General features: G+C 39.2%; 1 protein-coding gene across 3 annotated transcripts in view; it reads left to right on the top strand.

Moving 5' to 3' along the window:
• LOC106565727 (contactin-4) overlaps positions 1-17,874 on the top strand; it is a 254,653-nt gene that overhangs the window by 44,657 nt on the left and 192,122 nt on the right. For all 3 annotated transcript variants that reach the window (XM_014133150.2, XM_014133149.2, XM_014133151.2), the window contains exon 2: positions 10,449-10,586. In XM_014133150.2, the coding sequence (XP_013988625.1) occupies positions 10,532-10,586 (55 nt within the window). In that variant the 5' untranslated portion in view covers positions 10,449-10,531. The remainder of the gene's footprint in view (positions 1-10,448; positions 10,587-17,874) is intronic.

Consider the following 17,874-nt stretch of genomic DNA (forward strand, 5'->3'; position numbering starts at 1 on the left):
TGATAGCCCTCTGTGCGGTAGCCCTCTGTGCGGTAGCCCTGTCCTTTATTTTAGCGCCAACTTCTGTGTTAAGCCAGGGCTTTTGATTGGGAAAGCAGCGAGGGCCTTGTATGCTTGCTTGTCGGTAGAATGGTCTATGACTTCATCACCCCTTCAGTGGTCTATGACTTCATCACCCCTAGTGGCGAAGGAGACTTGTTGATGGAAGTTGGGCATCACGTGTCTTAATGGCACGGATTTAAAATCGCCGGCAACCAGAGAAGCAGCCTGCTTGTTTTTAGCCACATACAGTTCATTAAGTTGCTGCAGTTAATTTTCTTGTCCTGAGGTGGAATGTATCCACCACTCACGATAACAGCTGAATACTCCCTTGGGAGGTAGAAGTGCTGGCATTTGACCATTAGGTATTCAAATACGAGTGAACAATTGGTTGACACTTGCACAGCGCTCGAGTCAGCACACCAGTTGTTGTTGATGAAGAGGAAAACCCCTCCCGATTTCCCTGACTCCACTGTCCTTTCCGTATGGTGAATGGAGAATATCTTCTCCAAGAGCCATGTTTCAGGGCCATGTTTTGAGAGCCCCGTTGGTAGAAAATCAACAATGGGAGGTCATCCATCTTATTATCAAGTGGCCAGTAGAATGGACGGAAGAGGTGGCCGGTACTCCCTTCGCCTTAATCTTGCTAGGATCCCCCCCCCTCTTGCCTCTGTAACGCCAGCGTTTCCTCTTGGGTAGCCCGAAATTTGGGTCAGAATTACAGAAAGAGCCCGGGGCAGATGAATCGGAGTTGAAGCCGGAATTTAGTTAAGTAACTGCCTATTTGATGTTCAAAAGTTATTGACGGATGTAATAAATGATAGCGGATTAATTTAGTGAAAATAGAGTAAAATTTGACGAAAAAAGAAAACTTCCAGTAATCCTGCTTTACTATCCGTTTTATGGTTTCTGGTGGAATGAATTCGATAGAATACGATCTTGTAAAACAAGTTGGACTGGAAACAAAAATGCAAGGCAAATTTTATATCCTGATTCAAAACAGTCTGCATTCTGTAGTCTTTAGAAAAATATAACGCTAGCATTCATATAACATGGAGTGCTTGTATTCATCCTATGAATAGCATGTTGAGTAGCATGTTGTATCAGAAGCCTGCATGTGTATTTAAAGTTTATTTTTATTTATTTTTTATTCCATCTTCATTTAACCAGGTAAGATAGTTGAGAACAAGTTCTCATTTACAACTGCGACCTGGCCAAGATAAAGCAAAGCAGTGCGACACAAACAACAACATAGAGTTACACGTGGATTAAACAAGTGTACAGTCAATAACACAATAGGGAAAAAAAGAAAGTCTATATACAGTGTGTGCAAATGTCGTAAGGCAATAAATAGGCCATAGTAGCGAAGTAATTACAATTTAGCAAATTAACACTGGAGTGATAGATGAGCAGATGGTGATGTGTAAGTAGGAATACTGGTGTGCAAAAGAGCAGAAAAGTAAATAAAAACAATATGAGGATGAGGTAGGTAGATTGGGTGGGCTATTTACAGATGGGCTATGTACAGTTGCAGCGATCGGTGATGTTTAAAGTTAGTGAGGGAAATAAGTCTCCAGCTTCAGCGATCTTTGCAGTTCGTTTCAGTCATTGGCAGCAGAGAACTGGAAGGAAAGGCGGTCAAAGGAGGTGTTGGCTTTGGGGATGACCAGTGAGATATACCTGCTGGAGCGCGTGCTACGGGTGGGTGTTATCATGACCAGTGAGTTGAGATAAGGCGGAGCTTTACCTAGCATAGACTTATAGATGACCTGTAGCCAGTAGGTCTGGCGACGAATATGTTGCGAGGGACAGCCGACTAGAGTATACAGGTCGCAGTGGTGGGTGGTATATGGGGCTTTGGTGACAAAACAGATGGCACTGTGATAGACTGCATCCAGTTTGCTGAGTAGAGTATTGGAAGCTATTTTGTAAATGACATCACCAAAGTGGAGGATCGGTAGGATAGTCAGTTTTACGAGGGTATGTTTGGCGGCGTGAGTAAAGGAGGCTTTGTTGCGAAAAAGGAAGCCGATTCTAGATTTAATTTTGGATTGGAGATGTTTGATATGAGTCTGGAAGGAGAGTTTACAGTCTAGCCAGACACCTAGGTATTTGTAGTTGTCCACATATTCTAAGTTAGAACCGTCCAGAGTAGTGTTGCTAGTCGGGTGGGAGGGTGCGGGCAGCGAACGGTTGAAAAGCATGCATTTGGTTTTACTAGCGTTTAAGAGCAGTTGGAGGCCATGGAAGGAGTGTTGTATGGCATTGAAGCTCATTTGGAGGTTAGTTAACACAGTGTCCAAAGAAGGGCCAGAGGTATACAGAATGGTGTCGTCTGCGTAGAGGTGGATCAGGGAATCACCCACAGCAAGAGCGACATTGGTGTGCTGATGGCTCTATTTGTTCAATTATGAATATCCAGAGCAAAAAACATGTTTATTGGTCGAGGTTTGACACACTGTACAGTATGAGTACTATTCGTGTACTTCTTTCATTTACACAGATAGTAAAATGTCCCCTGTTGCTCATATAAGGGGAAATGTCTTGGCTAATGTTTTCAGGGACGCTTATGAAATATACAGTACATGCAAATAGCAAAATACTGACCTCCTAGTGCTGCAATTAAGAGATGAGGGAAGTTCTTATTCATTCTGGTGCATTCCAAACATGGGAAATTACCTGGGTGATTGACAGAGAGTCAACTGAAAGGGCATCAAAGGCAAAGAATGATATGAACACGTTTGTTCAGTGTTGAAATGCTATCCAGGAGGATAACACTGGTGGACATGCTATGCCTGCTAGAAAGGCTGAAAATATGACTCCTGAGGTTAAATAATTGACCGCTGCATTCAAGGGAGGTAGGCCACCAGAATGGCTTAGTGTTTATAAAAACTACAATGCAGCATTATCTAGTCGGCCTTACAAATGTACAAAGCAACTCACCATCAAGTATCTGCCGTCAAATACACATAAATCAAAGCAGGTTATAAAAATTCTACTCTGTGCTGGACATGTTAAAAAGGTCAGCTATTTAACCCATCTTGAATAATACAAAGGGTCTGTTTCATATTCATTTTATCAATGGAAATGTCCATATACTGTATGGCAGGTGAGTTATGTACTGTGCAGGTGAACCTTGGTTTTGATTCAGTTTTCTTATGAATGCAACTATTTTATTATTTATATTCTTTATTTATCCATGTGAATCTGGGACAATTGTCATGGTGTGAAATAGTCTATATTCTTTGCTGTCTCGTCTGCGAGGGAATTCAAGCATCCATGTCAAGTATAGTTGAGGGAGAGGATTGGTGGGGGCTTGGTGGTTAACAAGGCTTTGGCATTTTCTAGTTTGAAAAATTAATTGATTTCAAACCTCCGTTAACCTCATATTGATGTTGATGCAGTATTCTTGACCTCAAAGAAAGGGTAATGCTGCATACTTTGACCTCATTATATGGAGTTCAAGTACTGCACACGACTCAAGTTGTTCAGCTTCCATTGGGTTTAATAATGAGGAAACACATTATATTGTAATGTGGCTGGTGCGCGACAGCCCAGTGAGCATGGGTTTGAGAGACATACTGATGTATTAGTAATGGAGCTGGTTATATCACTCTCCTGGATGGTCTACGTGACTTAAAGTAACTGCCCAGTGTTTCCAGCTTTCTATGAAATATGACCTATAATTACTTAGAACATGAGTGAAATAGTTTTCGTTACAAAAAATGGTAATTCATTATGTTAAATCGCAGCTGTTCTGTGTTGGAATGGTGTGGGTATATACCGGTCATTAAAGATATTCATGCAAGTAGGCCGCTGATTGGCCAGCTCATCCTCCTCAGGGAGATAACCCATGTTCTATGAGGAAATAGCAAGCATTTTTTAAACAGTCTGCTGAAATAAGTTTAAAGAGGGGGTTTTTAAATGTTTTTCCTACAAGTTATGCTTTGGCCACAAATACAAGTATAGGACGAGTCAACAACATTATTTGGACATGAGTTATAGATGCAAAATGTAACTTTTTGAGCGACTTGACCAAATTCATATAGAAATGTGTGTTTTAGGGCTGTCATTCTCATTGAAAGCAAATCTAAGAAGCAGTAGGTCAGTTCTATGTGTGCTATTTCTATGCTTTCTGTTCTTAAATTGAGTTTATTTATCTTTTACTTTTAGTTTTGTACACCAGCTTCAAACAGTGGAAAATAAAATATTTTTGGTTATGGAAAATATATTTCACAGCGGTTTACATGGTGCAATGGTTCTCTACACTGTACTTGCTTGTTTTATTACATAAACTGAAATTAGTTGAACTGTTAGAATTTTTTACCCAGAAATGTCTGAGAAATTTCTGCATAGTGCATCTTTAACAGAATATACATTTTTCTAAGTGAGATTTTCACTTGGCAGTTACTTTAATTGTCCACTGCCAACATCTAGTCACCACTGATAGCACCCACTGTGTTTCAGCTGGTGCTTTTATCAGGAGTAGATACCATTCTGTTAGTAATATGAGGCACTGATGTTCTAGCTTAGTCTCAGGTATGTTAGTGCTTCAGCCAATCCCTCGGACTGCGGCCTTCATGCCATATGTATGGCATAACATGACAAAGATAGTCAGAGGAGTTGGCTACTAAAGCACATACAGATGGGACCAGTCTACAGATATTCTGGTAGATTTAACTTTGAGAAGTGATTAATACTACTAGTTGATACTTGTAGCTTGTAGTTCTAGTCAATACTTCTGGATATTCAATCAATATTATTGTGAATATTACTGGAATATTTATTGATCAACTTACTTCTAAATGAGGATCAGAATAGGCTTTGTGAATCATTTCCTGTACCTCCAAACAGTACAGCAATTGTGTCAACAACAGAACTCTTGGACATCTTGATAGTTGAGCAGTGTTATAGTAGTTCCTCTGTTTATAGTGCTCCAAGCTAGCAGAGGCTGCACAGCTTTATAAGAAAGGGATTTGTGTGCTGTGTTTTAGCTCTAAGCTGTCTGCTCCTCTATTCTGATGTTCATTATGGTAGTTATACAAAAAGTCAAGCTAAGGCAATGCACTGTGTCCAGACAGAGTAGAGCAGAGTATAATGGGATTCTTACAGACAGGAAGTGTTTCAGACAAGAAGGTTACATACAAAGAACCAAATAAAATCAAATTGTATTAGTTACATGCGCCGAATACAACATATGTAGACCTTACAGTGAAATGCTTACTTACGAGCTCCTAACCAACAATGCCGTTGTAAAAAAAAATACAGATAAGAAATAAAAGTAACAAGTAATTTAAAGAGCAGCAGTAAAATAACAATAGTGAAACTATATACAGGAGAGTACCGGTACAGAGTCAATGTGCGGGGCCGCCGGTTAGTTGAGGTAATATGTACATGAAGGTAGAGTTATTAAAGTGACTATGCAAAGATGATAACAACAGAGAATAGCAGGGGTGTAAAAGAGGGGGAGAGGGGGGGGCAATGCAAATAGTCTGGGTAGCCATTTGATTAGGTGTTCAGGAGTCTTATGGCTTGGGGATAGAAGCTGTTTAGAAGCCTCTTGGACCTAGACTTGGCGCTCCGGTACCGCTTGCCGTGCGGTAGCAGAGAGAACAGTCTATGACTAGGACAATTTTTAGGGTCTTCCTCTGACACCGCCTGGAATAGAGGTCCTGGATGGCAGGAAGCTTGGCCCCAGTGATGTACTGGGCTATTTGCACTACCCTCTGTAGTGTCTTGCGGCCGAGCAGTTGCCGTTCCAGGCATTGATGCAACTGGTCAGGATGCTCTCAATGGTGCAGCTGTAGAACCTTTTGAGAATCTGAGGACCAATGCCAAATATTTTCAGTCTCCTGGGGGTTAAAAGGTTTTGTCGTGCCCTCTTCACAACTGTCTTGGTGTGCTTGGACCATGTTACTTTGTTGGTGATGTTGACACCAAGGAACTTGAAGCTCTCAACCTGCTCCACTGCAACCCCGTCGATAAGAATGTGGGTGTGCTCGGTCTAACATTTTCCTGTAGTCCACAATCATGTCCTTTCTCTTGATCACGTTGAGGGAGAGGTTGTAACCAGGCTGCTAAGAAGGACAATGTAAGGCTATGTATTTTTGGAAGTTGAAGTCCTAGGTAGCTATTGTGTGTTCTTCCTTACAACAGTTTTGAACGTTTCTGTTCCCATTAATGAATGTGCTCGACCCTGAGAGGGACTGTTCTAATGCTGTCATGGTTTGAGATGGCTCTTGATACCCCGTGTACCTTTCTATTCAAGCAATAGACTGCTTGTGGCAGGACAATGAGAGAAAGACATCCAAGTTGAAAATCCATGGTAGAGAAATGTCTGGTAGACCAAGTCTGTAAAAACCTTTATCCCTGTTGAAGTTCATATGGGTTGTGATTAATTAGGACACCTGTAGTCATTACTCAAGCATTACAAGTGCAGTAAAATACAATATCTGATCATTATACAATAGCTTATGTAATAACTCATTCTCTCATTCGCTTAACTCTGTTGAGGCATAATTTATTGTCAATGTTGAGCCTACCTTTATCTCATAGGTCTGTGCTATTATTACCATAATAAGATATCACAATAGGCATATGCTATGATGTTTGTATCCTGTTAACTATAGGTATACATCATTCAGGAAGGCTAATCAATGGTCAGTTATCTGACCTCCATTGCTCAGCACGCATCATTTGATACCCTATCATGTCATGTCTGTCACACAAATTAAGGACATTGCCCAACAAGAAAAGCCTCTCATTGGACAGCCCCCAGGTTACAAAGATATTTAAAGCTGCACTATGTAACTTTTTGTGTTATAGAGCTATCATTCTCATTGAAAGCAAGTCTAAGAAGCGGTAGATCTGTTCTATGTACACTATTTCTATGCTTCCCGTTCTTAAGTTTTGTTTTTGCGTCTTTTACTTTCGGTTTTGTACACCCGGTTCAAACAGCTGAAAATACAATTTTTTTATTATGGAAAATATATTTCACAGCAGTTTAGATGGTACATTGATTATCTACACTATACTTGCTTGTTTTGTCGCATAAACTGAATTAAGCAAACTATTAGAATTTTTGAAACCAGGAAATTGCGGACCAATTTCTGCATATTACATCATTAAATGGTGCATATGTCATTCATTTGTAATGTTCGTGGTGAAATGTTGATTAATAGACAGAAAATCCAGACTTGCTGAGGATAGCTTCTAATGTGGTTTTCATGTGGAAGAGAACGAGAATGTCATGTCTAGGTTCTGCAGTGGTTTATATCAGGGAGGCGGAGCTCCCATGACACTTTTGGGACCTGTCTTTCTTTAACAGATGTGGTGTCATTGGAGCTTCTGTGCTTGGTCATGCCCAACGTGTTTCCCATAGTGAGATACGGTACCTAAATCTTTTATTGGAGAACTGGGTTTATGTAAGTAACCTTACGTCTTCATAAAGTTATGGTGTGTGATTGAGGTGGTCCAAATAAATGGCAGATTTTGCAACCAATTCATCCAGCTGTTGCTAAAGGAAATACATCTTGTCAATATGCAAAGTGATGAAATATAGCTTGAATCTTCAGGGAGAGGGATTAATTAGAGGACGCTGATTGAAATAAAGATAAGATATTAAATGTGACCCACTGACAAATCCAGGCTTAAGTTTCAGACCATATTTTCTGAAAATGAAGAAAATACAATATTCTGGTCTCATATTGATTTCTTGCTCCTAGTGTTTTGGAGCCTATGATTATTGCATTGCTCAAGCGTGTCTTTGAAATGTAGTATTACAATTCAGTAAGCAAGAACTGAAGAAGACTTTCAATGCTGCTTCTGCCTCTGTTTAGATAGTGAAAAGCCAACACGAGTCTGTTTGCGGTGTAATGGGATGGTGTGGGTTGTTATTATATACTAGACTCCATGAATAAACATGTATTTACCTAGGGGACATGGGATCATTGCAGCTTGTTTTCTAGAGAAGCTTTGCAAATTGTACATTGCATTACTTAGCTTGTCATATTGCTGTATTGCCTTTGTAACGAGTGTACATAGCTTTTCCAGAGGCAGCTTCTGACATTTGCCTCAGACTTATTCTGTGTTGTTCTCTCAGACTCTGTGGCAAGCTGCATACTGTACATCCAACTGCCTGCCCCCACTCTGTTTCATTTACATCTCTACTTCCTCTCCCTGCTACTGAAACCAATATCTATCCCAATTTGACACTTTTTATGCAATGACAAGGACCTTAAGAGGAACATCTCCAAGACAGTGTAAATATTCTGAGATAACCCTCAGTGCGGTTTTACATTTGTTTATAATTGATTGAATTGGGGCCTCTGATGACAGAACTCTCAGTCACAGAGGACAAGTAGATAATAGTCCATCACTGATTTAGATATACCTTTGTCACTCGAGGAAATATCAAAGGCTCAAACATCAGCACGTGAAACAGTTAGCCGTTGACAAAGTCCGTGCAAACCTTTGAGAGACCCTGAAAAGAGGAACTATCTTATAAGCTTATTGTTTCATTTGAGTTACTTTGAATAATCACTCGTTTTGAGATGTACACATATTATTCTGTCCTCTCCAAAAACGTGTTGTTTTATTGGGGTTGGAGTTGAGCAGAGGAGATGAGAGGTAAATTTGTAATTAAAATGTAAACAATGCCGCAATTAGTTGTCAGCTTCTGAATAAATCCTAATTGGATCATATTTGTCTTTCAACAGCAGAGGCATAACTATATGAAATACTTATTCAAAGACTGACAATAACAAAATGACCATGTTTCAAAGTTCACCATACACTACTTCCCTACCAAACATAGAATGCAGTTTCCTGTCCTGATGTAAATGAGTAAGTATTATATTGTCTGTAGGGCAGCAGGTTACAGTAAGCTAATGTTGTAAAAGTACTGCCATGGGACACTGTGTCTCTGGATGGCATTGATTTTATTTTTATCCCCTGCAGCCCCCCCCATCTTCTCTTCTGCTCTTTACATCGATGGCCTGGAGCACTCAGATAATTACTATCCCTCTGAAACAATGCAGGCTCTTCAGGTTTGGGTACAGATTCCATGGCGATACCCCTGGTATTTCTGCTGGGGAATTAAACACATCTGACACTGACACTGGGATCACTGACATTTTCTTTTACACCTCATCTCCAGCTGTGGCATGCAACGTTTATGAACGTAGAAGTGAATTGGTATTATTAAGTGTAGGTGTGCCACTGTATGTTCAAGAGGGAGCTACCAAAATAGGCTTAAAATAGGTGTGTCTGGAACTGTATTTTTCATGGGTATGGGAATGCATGTCACTCGTAATTACTTTGTGCCAAACATGAAATCTGTGCTATTTTTGCTATTTTTGCCTCTGTAGCTTTTCAGGAAATAGAATAGGCTCCAGCCTGACTTTGGGAGGGAGAAAAAAGGAGTAAGGTATTTTTTTATGATAGTCTGTGCATTGAGAGTTACATTGTACATGTAATGGTTTTTTGGGGGGGTGAATGAGAATATAGAGTCAGTTTTTAACTCAATCATCTAATTCCTTAATTGATGTATACTTTCAAAGTAATGTCTTTGTTCACATTCAAGGCCTCCTTTTTTCGATGTTTGCCCAAATCTAACTGCCTGTAGCTGAGGACCTGAAGCAAGGATATGCATATTCTTTAGTTATTCTTTAGTTTGTGGAATGTGGAAATGTGAAATTAATGTAGAAATTAATGTAGGATAATATAACACATTAGATCTGGTTAAAGATAATACAAAGAAAAAAACGTGTTAATTCATATTTTTTTTAGATCAAAATATATATGAATTACAGTCTACAGTAGGCTACACTGCCGTGAAGGTTAACAGTTTGGAAAGCATTGCCCTAGTCCTGGACATGTCATCAGAAGCGAGGCATATATTCCCTTCAAGTTAGAATATTTTATCTTTATTTAACTAGGCAAGTCAGTTAAGAACAAATTCTTATTTTCAATGACAGCCTAGCAACAGTGGGTTAACAGCCTTGTTCAGGGGCAGAACAACAGATTTGTACCTTGTCTGCTCAGGGATTTGAACTTGCAACCTTTTGGTTACTAGACCAACACTCTAACCACTAGGCTAGCCCAACAAGTCCATCCATTGTAGGACTTAAGTTAATGATATATACTGTACGTATTTATTCTTAAAGAATATAACTTAGAAATGGCTCATGAGCTTAGTTCAACTTTCGCTACCCATTAGAACCCAAAATATAAGCTTGTTTTATGCCAATGAAGGTTACATTTCTCAAATCTTTGTAATTGTTTCAATTAAGGGTTTCAGGTTTAATGTTTAACCAATATGCGTTAGATAGTACTTTTCTCAAGTGCTAATAAAGGACTTTCTTTGTATCTTATCATGGAATTCATTTCACCCGTCTTTTGTTATACAGAGTGAAGACCCAGAAAGGTACCAAAAAGGATTCCATACATTTGTGATTGGATGTGAGTCTACTTTGACCCCAGAAATCTGACGATGATGTTGCTATGGAAACTGCTGGTGCTGAAGTCACTCATGGGGTGCCTGGCAGGTAACGTACCTTATTAAGAACTTTTGATGCACGCAAGAGCTATTTTTATGAAGTTTTGTGTCCTTATTCTTATGTATTTAGGGCAGGTTGCAGTGTGAAATCCATAGTTTAGAATGAAGCTAACTCAAATTACACCTGCCACAGGCAAACATAAATCATAATTTTTGTTCCATTACAATACAAATAATGAGGTTGCTAAATGTATTTAATATGAAAGGGGGTTGTTAAAGTAAATAATTGTACGGAAGGGGTGTCAGTCAGTAAAGGTTGACTGAAGTTAGTTTAATCACTATGAATATAAAGGAGGAGATTGTGCTGCAGATATGAAACTAAATTTTTTTATATAAAATTGGATGCAATGATTGCAAATCAGTGTGAGATTTAATCATTAGAGGAAAAAATGGCAATGCCATTGATTCTGTGGTAACTAACATGGAGTAGGCAAAGAAACTCACCTTGGGCAAAGAAACTCACCTTGGGCAAGGAAACTCATCTTGGGCAAAGAAACTCACCTTGGGCAAAGAAACTCACCTTGGGCAGGCAAAGAAACTCACCTTGGGCAAGGAAACTCACCTTGGGTAAGGAAACTCACCTTGGGCAAAGAAACTCACCTTGGGCAAAGAAACTCACCTTGGGCAGGCAAAGAAACTCACCTTGGGTAAGGAAACTCACCTTGGGCAAAGAAACTCACCTTGGGCAAAGAAACTCACCTTGGGCAAAGAAACTCACCTTGGGCAAGGAAACTGATCTTGGTCAAAGAAACTCACCTTGGGCAAAGAAACTCATCTTGGGCAGGCAAAGAAACTCACCTTGGGCAAGGAAACTCATCTTGGGCAAAGAAACTCACCTTGGTCAAAGAAACTCACCTTGGTCAAAGAAACTCACCTTGGGCAAAGAAACTCACCTTGGGCAAAGAAATTCAAAAGGGGTGATGATATTATCTAATAACAATTTCGATCCGAATGTGCAAACTGTCCAAACAGATCTGCAAGGAAGGTATATCCCCTTTAAATATGCTATTGGACGATAAACAGATGTGGCTAATTAATCTATATGGTCCAAATAATGATGAATTACTTATTTGAAAGTATATATACTAATCTATGGAACTCAAAAGCAACAAATTACTCTATTATTATGGTGGGAGATTATAATACAGTTTTAAATACCCTAATGGATTTCAAAGGAAATCACACTACATGCACGTAGTGAAATTACGAATATCATGGACACATTAGAACTAGTGGATATATGGAGGCTTAAAAATCCAGACCTAGTGAGATATACATGCGTGAGGCTTAATCAAGCCAGTCCTCTTGACTACTTTCTTGTTTCATTCGCACGGGCACCAAAAGTAAAAAAAAGTTTTGATAGGAGCCACAATTTGGTTGGACCATCAAATAATTGCCGTCCACATTACTCTTACAGAATATTGGAAATGTAATCAAAACCTAGTGGATGACAACCTGTTTTTAAACAAGACAAAGGATTTTATGATCCATTTGCAACCAAGCTTTAACTTCCTGACTGATGTCTTGAGATGTTGCTTCAATATATCCACGTAATTTTCCTGCCTCAAGATGCCATCTATTTTGTGAAGTGCACCAGTCCCTCCTGCAGCAAAGCACCCCCACAACATGATGCTGCTACCCCCGTGCTTCACGGTTGGGATGGTGTTCTTCGGCTTGCAAGCATTCCCCTTTTTCCTCCAAACATAACAGTGGTCATTATGGCCAAACAGTTCTATTTTTGTTTCATCAGACCAGAAAAGTATGATTTTTGTCCCCATGTGCAGTTGCAAACCGTAGTCTGGCTTTTTTATGGCAGTTTTGGAGCAGTGGCTTCTTCCTTGCTGAGCAGCCTTTCAGGTTATGTTGATATAGGACTCGTTTTACTGTGGATATAGATACTTTTGTACCTGTTTCCTCCAGCATCTTCACAAGGTCCTTTGCTGTTGTTCTGGGATCGATTTGCACTTTTCGCACAAAAGTACGTTCATCTCTAGGAGACAGAACGTGTCTCCTTCCTGAGCGGTATGACGGCTGCGTGGTCCCATGGTGTTTATACTTGCGTACTATTGGTTGTACAGATGAACGTGGTACCTTCAGGCGTTTGGAAATTGCTCCCAAGGATGAACCAGACTTGTGGAGGTCTTCAATTTGTTTTCTTAGGTCTTGGCTGATTTCTTTTGATTTTCCCATGATGTCAAGCAAAGAGGCACTGAGTTTGAAGGTAGGCCTTGAAATACATCCACAGGTACACCTCAAATTGACTCAAATGATGTCATTTAGCCTATTAGATGCTTCTAAAGCCATGACATAATTTTCTGGAATTTTCCAAGCTGTTTAAAGGCACAGTCAACTTAGTGTATGTAAACTTCTGGCCCACTGTAGTTGTGATACAGTGAATTATAAATTAAATAATCTGTCTGTAAACAATTTGTGGAGTGGTTGAAAAAGGAGTTTTAATTACTCCAAACTAAGTGTATGTAAACTTCCGACTTCAACTGTATTTATCTTTAACTTACAATCTGTAGGGACTATGCGATTAGAAATTAATGTGAAACATCACAGCACAATTGAATAATATATGGCACATTGAAATCATAAGAGGGCGGCTTAGGGAGATAGGTGGGATAGACTGAGAGCTGAGGGTTGGGTTTATAATCTCATGTTCTATAATAGTTATAGAACTGAAAACTCAATGTATCATGTTTAAGTACTATCTATCCACAATTCTTAAATGGAAAAAGTTTGGAACCACCAAGACTCTTCCTAGAGCTGGCCGCCCGGCCAAACTGAGCAATCGGGGGAGAAGTGTCTTGGTCAGGGAGGTGAACAAGAACCTGATGAGTTCCTCTGTGGAGATAGTTGTCCTTCTGGAAGGTTCTCCTATATCTGCAGCACTCCACCAATCAGGCCTTTGTGTGCCAATCAGGCCTTTGTGTGCCACTACAGGTGTGCCAAGCTTGTAGCATCATACCCAAGAAGACTCGATGCTGTAATCGATGCTATAGGTGCTTCGACAAAGGACTGAGTAAAGGGTCTGAATACTTCTGTAAATGTGATATTTCATTTGTTTATTTTTAATAAATGAGCAAAAATGTATTAAAACATGTTTTTGGTTTGTCATTATGGGCTATTGTGTGTAGATTTATGAGGGGAAGATAAAAAAAAAGAAGAAGTTTTTTAGAACAAGGCAGTAACGTAACAAAATGTGGAAAAAGTCAAGGGTTCTGAATAGTTTCCGAAGGCACTGTACATGTAACTACAAAATAAAAAGTGGGAAAAATAAAGTTTATTTTTGTTTTCCGAAGAGATGGGCCCCAAAATATAATAAATAAAAACATTGACTCTAAAAAAATATATAACAAAAATAAAAAGTTGAATGTCTATTGTGGACCAATATATTTTATACTAAGGGAATAAGGCCTTACAAAGAACACTTCACATCATGGAAGCCCTCCTGTGAGTACTCAAATACCTTCTCTCACCCCCTGAACATGAGGGGAATTATGGAACCTGAAATCATTACCTCATGTAAAAGTTCAATGGGTTATATTGGTTTCTTTGCTGTGCATAGATACTGTATACTTTTGGGGCGGCAGGTAGCCTAGTGGTTAGAGCACTAACTGAAAGGTTGCTGGATCGAATCCCTGAGCTGACAAGATAAAAATCTGTTGATCTGCCCCTGAACAAGGTAGTTAACCCACTGTTCCCCGGTAGGCCGTCATGGTAAATAAGAATTTCTTCTTGCCTAGTTAAATTAAAAAAAATTAAACTAGGCTTTCAGAAAATATATTATATAATGGACTGGACAATGGAGGATGGTAAATCAGAAAACGATCAAGGCCGAATATCAGTGTCATATCATTGATTCACAGTGTCATATTATTGATACTCAGTCATATATTGATAAGAGGTGTCAGATTTTGTTTATTATAGAAAAAATAATAACACTGCACTATGCTTAAACTGTAGAATTTACTGCAGAGTCAAGGGCATAAAGTTGAAATATTAGACAATAACAGATGAAAATAGAAGATTTGGACTTCTATTGTCATGATCGAATGATTGCCTCTTTAGCAGTAACTCTATTTGAAATAATTTGGTTTGTTGAACAGATAAGCTCTCCTCCGATTCTCGCAAAATATACATAATTAGGTTAAGTTTAAATAAAAGGTCATTGATAGCATTATCTGTCAGGCAGTGGTTAACTGGTGCAGTGAATCAGGCGCAGGAGAGCGTACAAGGTGTACAAGGTATTTAGTTCTACGACAGCACCAGTATAAAGACAATACTCAAAGTGCGGAGAAATACCGGTCACTCGAAAATAATGGGCGTAAATACAGCAGTGCGCCGACACCGGCCTTGGGGACGACCCGGGGGACGAGGCGCAGGGCGATCCGGATGGAGACGGTGGAACTCCCGCAGCATCGAAGAGTCACCGAGTCCAGCATCAAAGTACTCAAAGTGCAGAGAAATACCGGTCACTCGAAAATAACGGGTGTAAATACATAACCCGGCAAACATAACCAGCTGACAAGTACCGCCATGAACAATCAATAAACACGCACACTAACATGTGGGAAACAGAGGGTTAAATAATGAACATGTAATTGGGGAATAGAAACCAGGTGTGTAGAAAACAAAGACAAAACAAATGGAAAATGATAAGTGGATCGGCGATGGCTAAAAGACCGGTGACGTCGACCGCCGAACGCCGCCCGAACAAGAAGAAGGAACGACTTCGGCGGAAGTCGTGACAAACTGTTGGGGCTAGGGGGCAGTATTGAGAATTTTGAAAAAAATATGTGCCCATTTTTAACTGCCACCTACACCAACTCAGAAGCTAGGATATGCATATTATTACCAGATTTGGATAGAAAACACTCTGAATTTTCTAAAACTGTTTGAATGGTGTCTGTAAGTATAACAAAACTCATATGGCAGGCAAAAACCTGAGAAAACCTGAGAGAAAAAAAGAATTTTGTGGCTGTACTATTTTTTTAAATCATTGTTTAATAGATACCACAGTGAGAAAGGATTCATTTCGCAACTCCTACGGCTTCCACTAGATGTCAGTGATCTTTATAAAGTTGTTTGAAGCGTCTATGATCAACAGAGACCGGATGACAAGGAAGGGAAGTTGACCTCCCTGGGATGTCGTCACTTCCATTATTGCCTGCACCTGCTCAATCATGTGACGCGAGACAATTTTCAAATACGTTTTTCAAGACACAGGAGAGGTCGGGTTGAAACATTACTGATGTTTCACGTTAAAAATGGCTCTAAAGATTGATGCTAAACAACGTTTGACATGTTTGAACGAACGTAAATAGATTATTTTTTAAACTTTTTAAATTTTTCGCGGTGACTTCCCACCCCCCCGCCCGCGCTACTTTTGAGTAGCCACCGAAGCGCTAACAACATGGAACAACTTGGAGTTATTTGGACATCAATTATGAACTTTGTCAAACGAAACCACATTTGTAGTGGACCTGGGATTTCTGGAAGTGCCAATGGATGAAGATAATCAAAGGTAAGGGATTATTGACGATAGTATTATTGAAATTAGATGGTTACAAGATGATGCTAACCTATATAGCCTAGCCTATTGTTCTTAGCACAGCACCCGGTTTATTGCAACTTGTGATTTCCCAGTAAAGTTATTTTGAAATCTGGCAATACAGTAGCATTTACGAAATGTTAAAATATAATTATTTGAATGACAATATTATAATTTACCAATGTTTTCGAATAGTAATTTTGTAAATTGTAACGTTGTTCACCGGAAGCATTTCAGAGAAGAAAAAAATCTGAATTTCACCGCTACTGTAAAATGCTGTTTTTGGATATAAATATGAACTTGATGGAACAAAAAATGCATGTATTGTATAACATAATGTCCTAGGAGTGTCATCTAATGGAGATTGTCAAAGGTTAGTGCATCATTTTAGCTGGTTTCTGCTTTTGGTGACGCCTGACCTTGAATTGAAAATGGATGTTTGTACTTTTGTGGCTATGTACTGTCCTAACATAATCTAACTTTATGCTTTTGCCGTAAAGCCTCTTTGAAAATCGAACAATGTGGTTAGATTAAGGAGATGTTTATCTTTTAAATTGTGTAAAATAGTTGATTGTTTGAGAAATTGAAATTATTAGATTTTTGATGTTTTGAATTTCCAGCCTTGTTAGCAATCCCGTCTCGGGGTTCATTGCTAACCTGTAGCCCCAACAGGTTAACATTGATATCAAAGTTTCATTGTTTTGTAACTCCTGTCAATATCTGTTTTTATTCCAGATGCTAGTTATTTAGGTTATATAATAATTAGGGGGCTAAGGGGTAAAGATCTAAGATTGTTGGTGACGTCTGCGTTGTGGATGGTGACATGTTTAAAAGTGCACACACTTAAAACATTTTTAAAAAGACTGACCTAAGTGAAGTGGTGAGTAGATTGCATTCTTCCAGTCATAGCAATGACAGTTAAGTCAGTGCACACTCTGTATGAAAGACATTGGTTAGTTCTTGTGAAGATTAAAGATGCTATGAACATGAAAGAACCCATGCTTTCATCCATGCTTATCCATAATGGAAGTGTGTTTTTGTTAATTGAATTAATCCCTACATCAAACGTAATACAATAATCAGAAGAGGTATTATAATAACCCCCTTGAACCCTGTCATCACTGTCCACAGTGCCAAAATCTTTCAGGGGGAAATATAGACTCATGGGGAGTAGTTCTGTTCTCGCTCTCTGCCTTTAAAGCTGCAGTGAAAGAAACACAGTAAGACTTACTCTCTAATTGATATACAGTATAACAGAGGAACAGGGGGATATGAATCACACAGAAATCCTTATTGTGGGTTTTGGAGTATCTGACATTCATGTACAGTAAAACTGAATTATTGCTTCATTATACAATGGGTACTTGTTGTCCCCCCCAGGGCTCTCCAGCATTGATCACATTTTGATGGAGGGATTTAATTTGTCTTTCTTACAAATTGGTGGGGTCAACAGTGAACCACAGTTGGATTTATCAGTGTTTAATCAAGAGGCTGATGAAGCATTATACTCTGGCTCTAGTATACCCTCCCATTCATTACTCAATCAAACACTAGACTGTTTTGAGACAGCAAACCGTTCTTATTTTCATGATTAGGGAGTTGGGTTTTGATTGTAAAGGACTCTGCCCACTGGGCACACACGTCAGTTCAACAACTATTCCATGTTGGTTCAAAGTCATTTCATTGCAATGACATGGAAACAACATTGATTCAACCAGTA

Source organism: Salmo salar, chromosome ssa12 (genome assembly GCF_905237065.1).
Source record: "Salmo salar chromosome ssa12, Ssal_v3.1, whole genome shotgun sequence".
Lineage (NCBI taxonomy): Eukaryota > Metazoa > Chordata > Actinopteri > Salmoniformes > Salmonidae > Salmo > Salmo salar.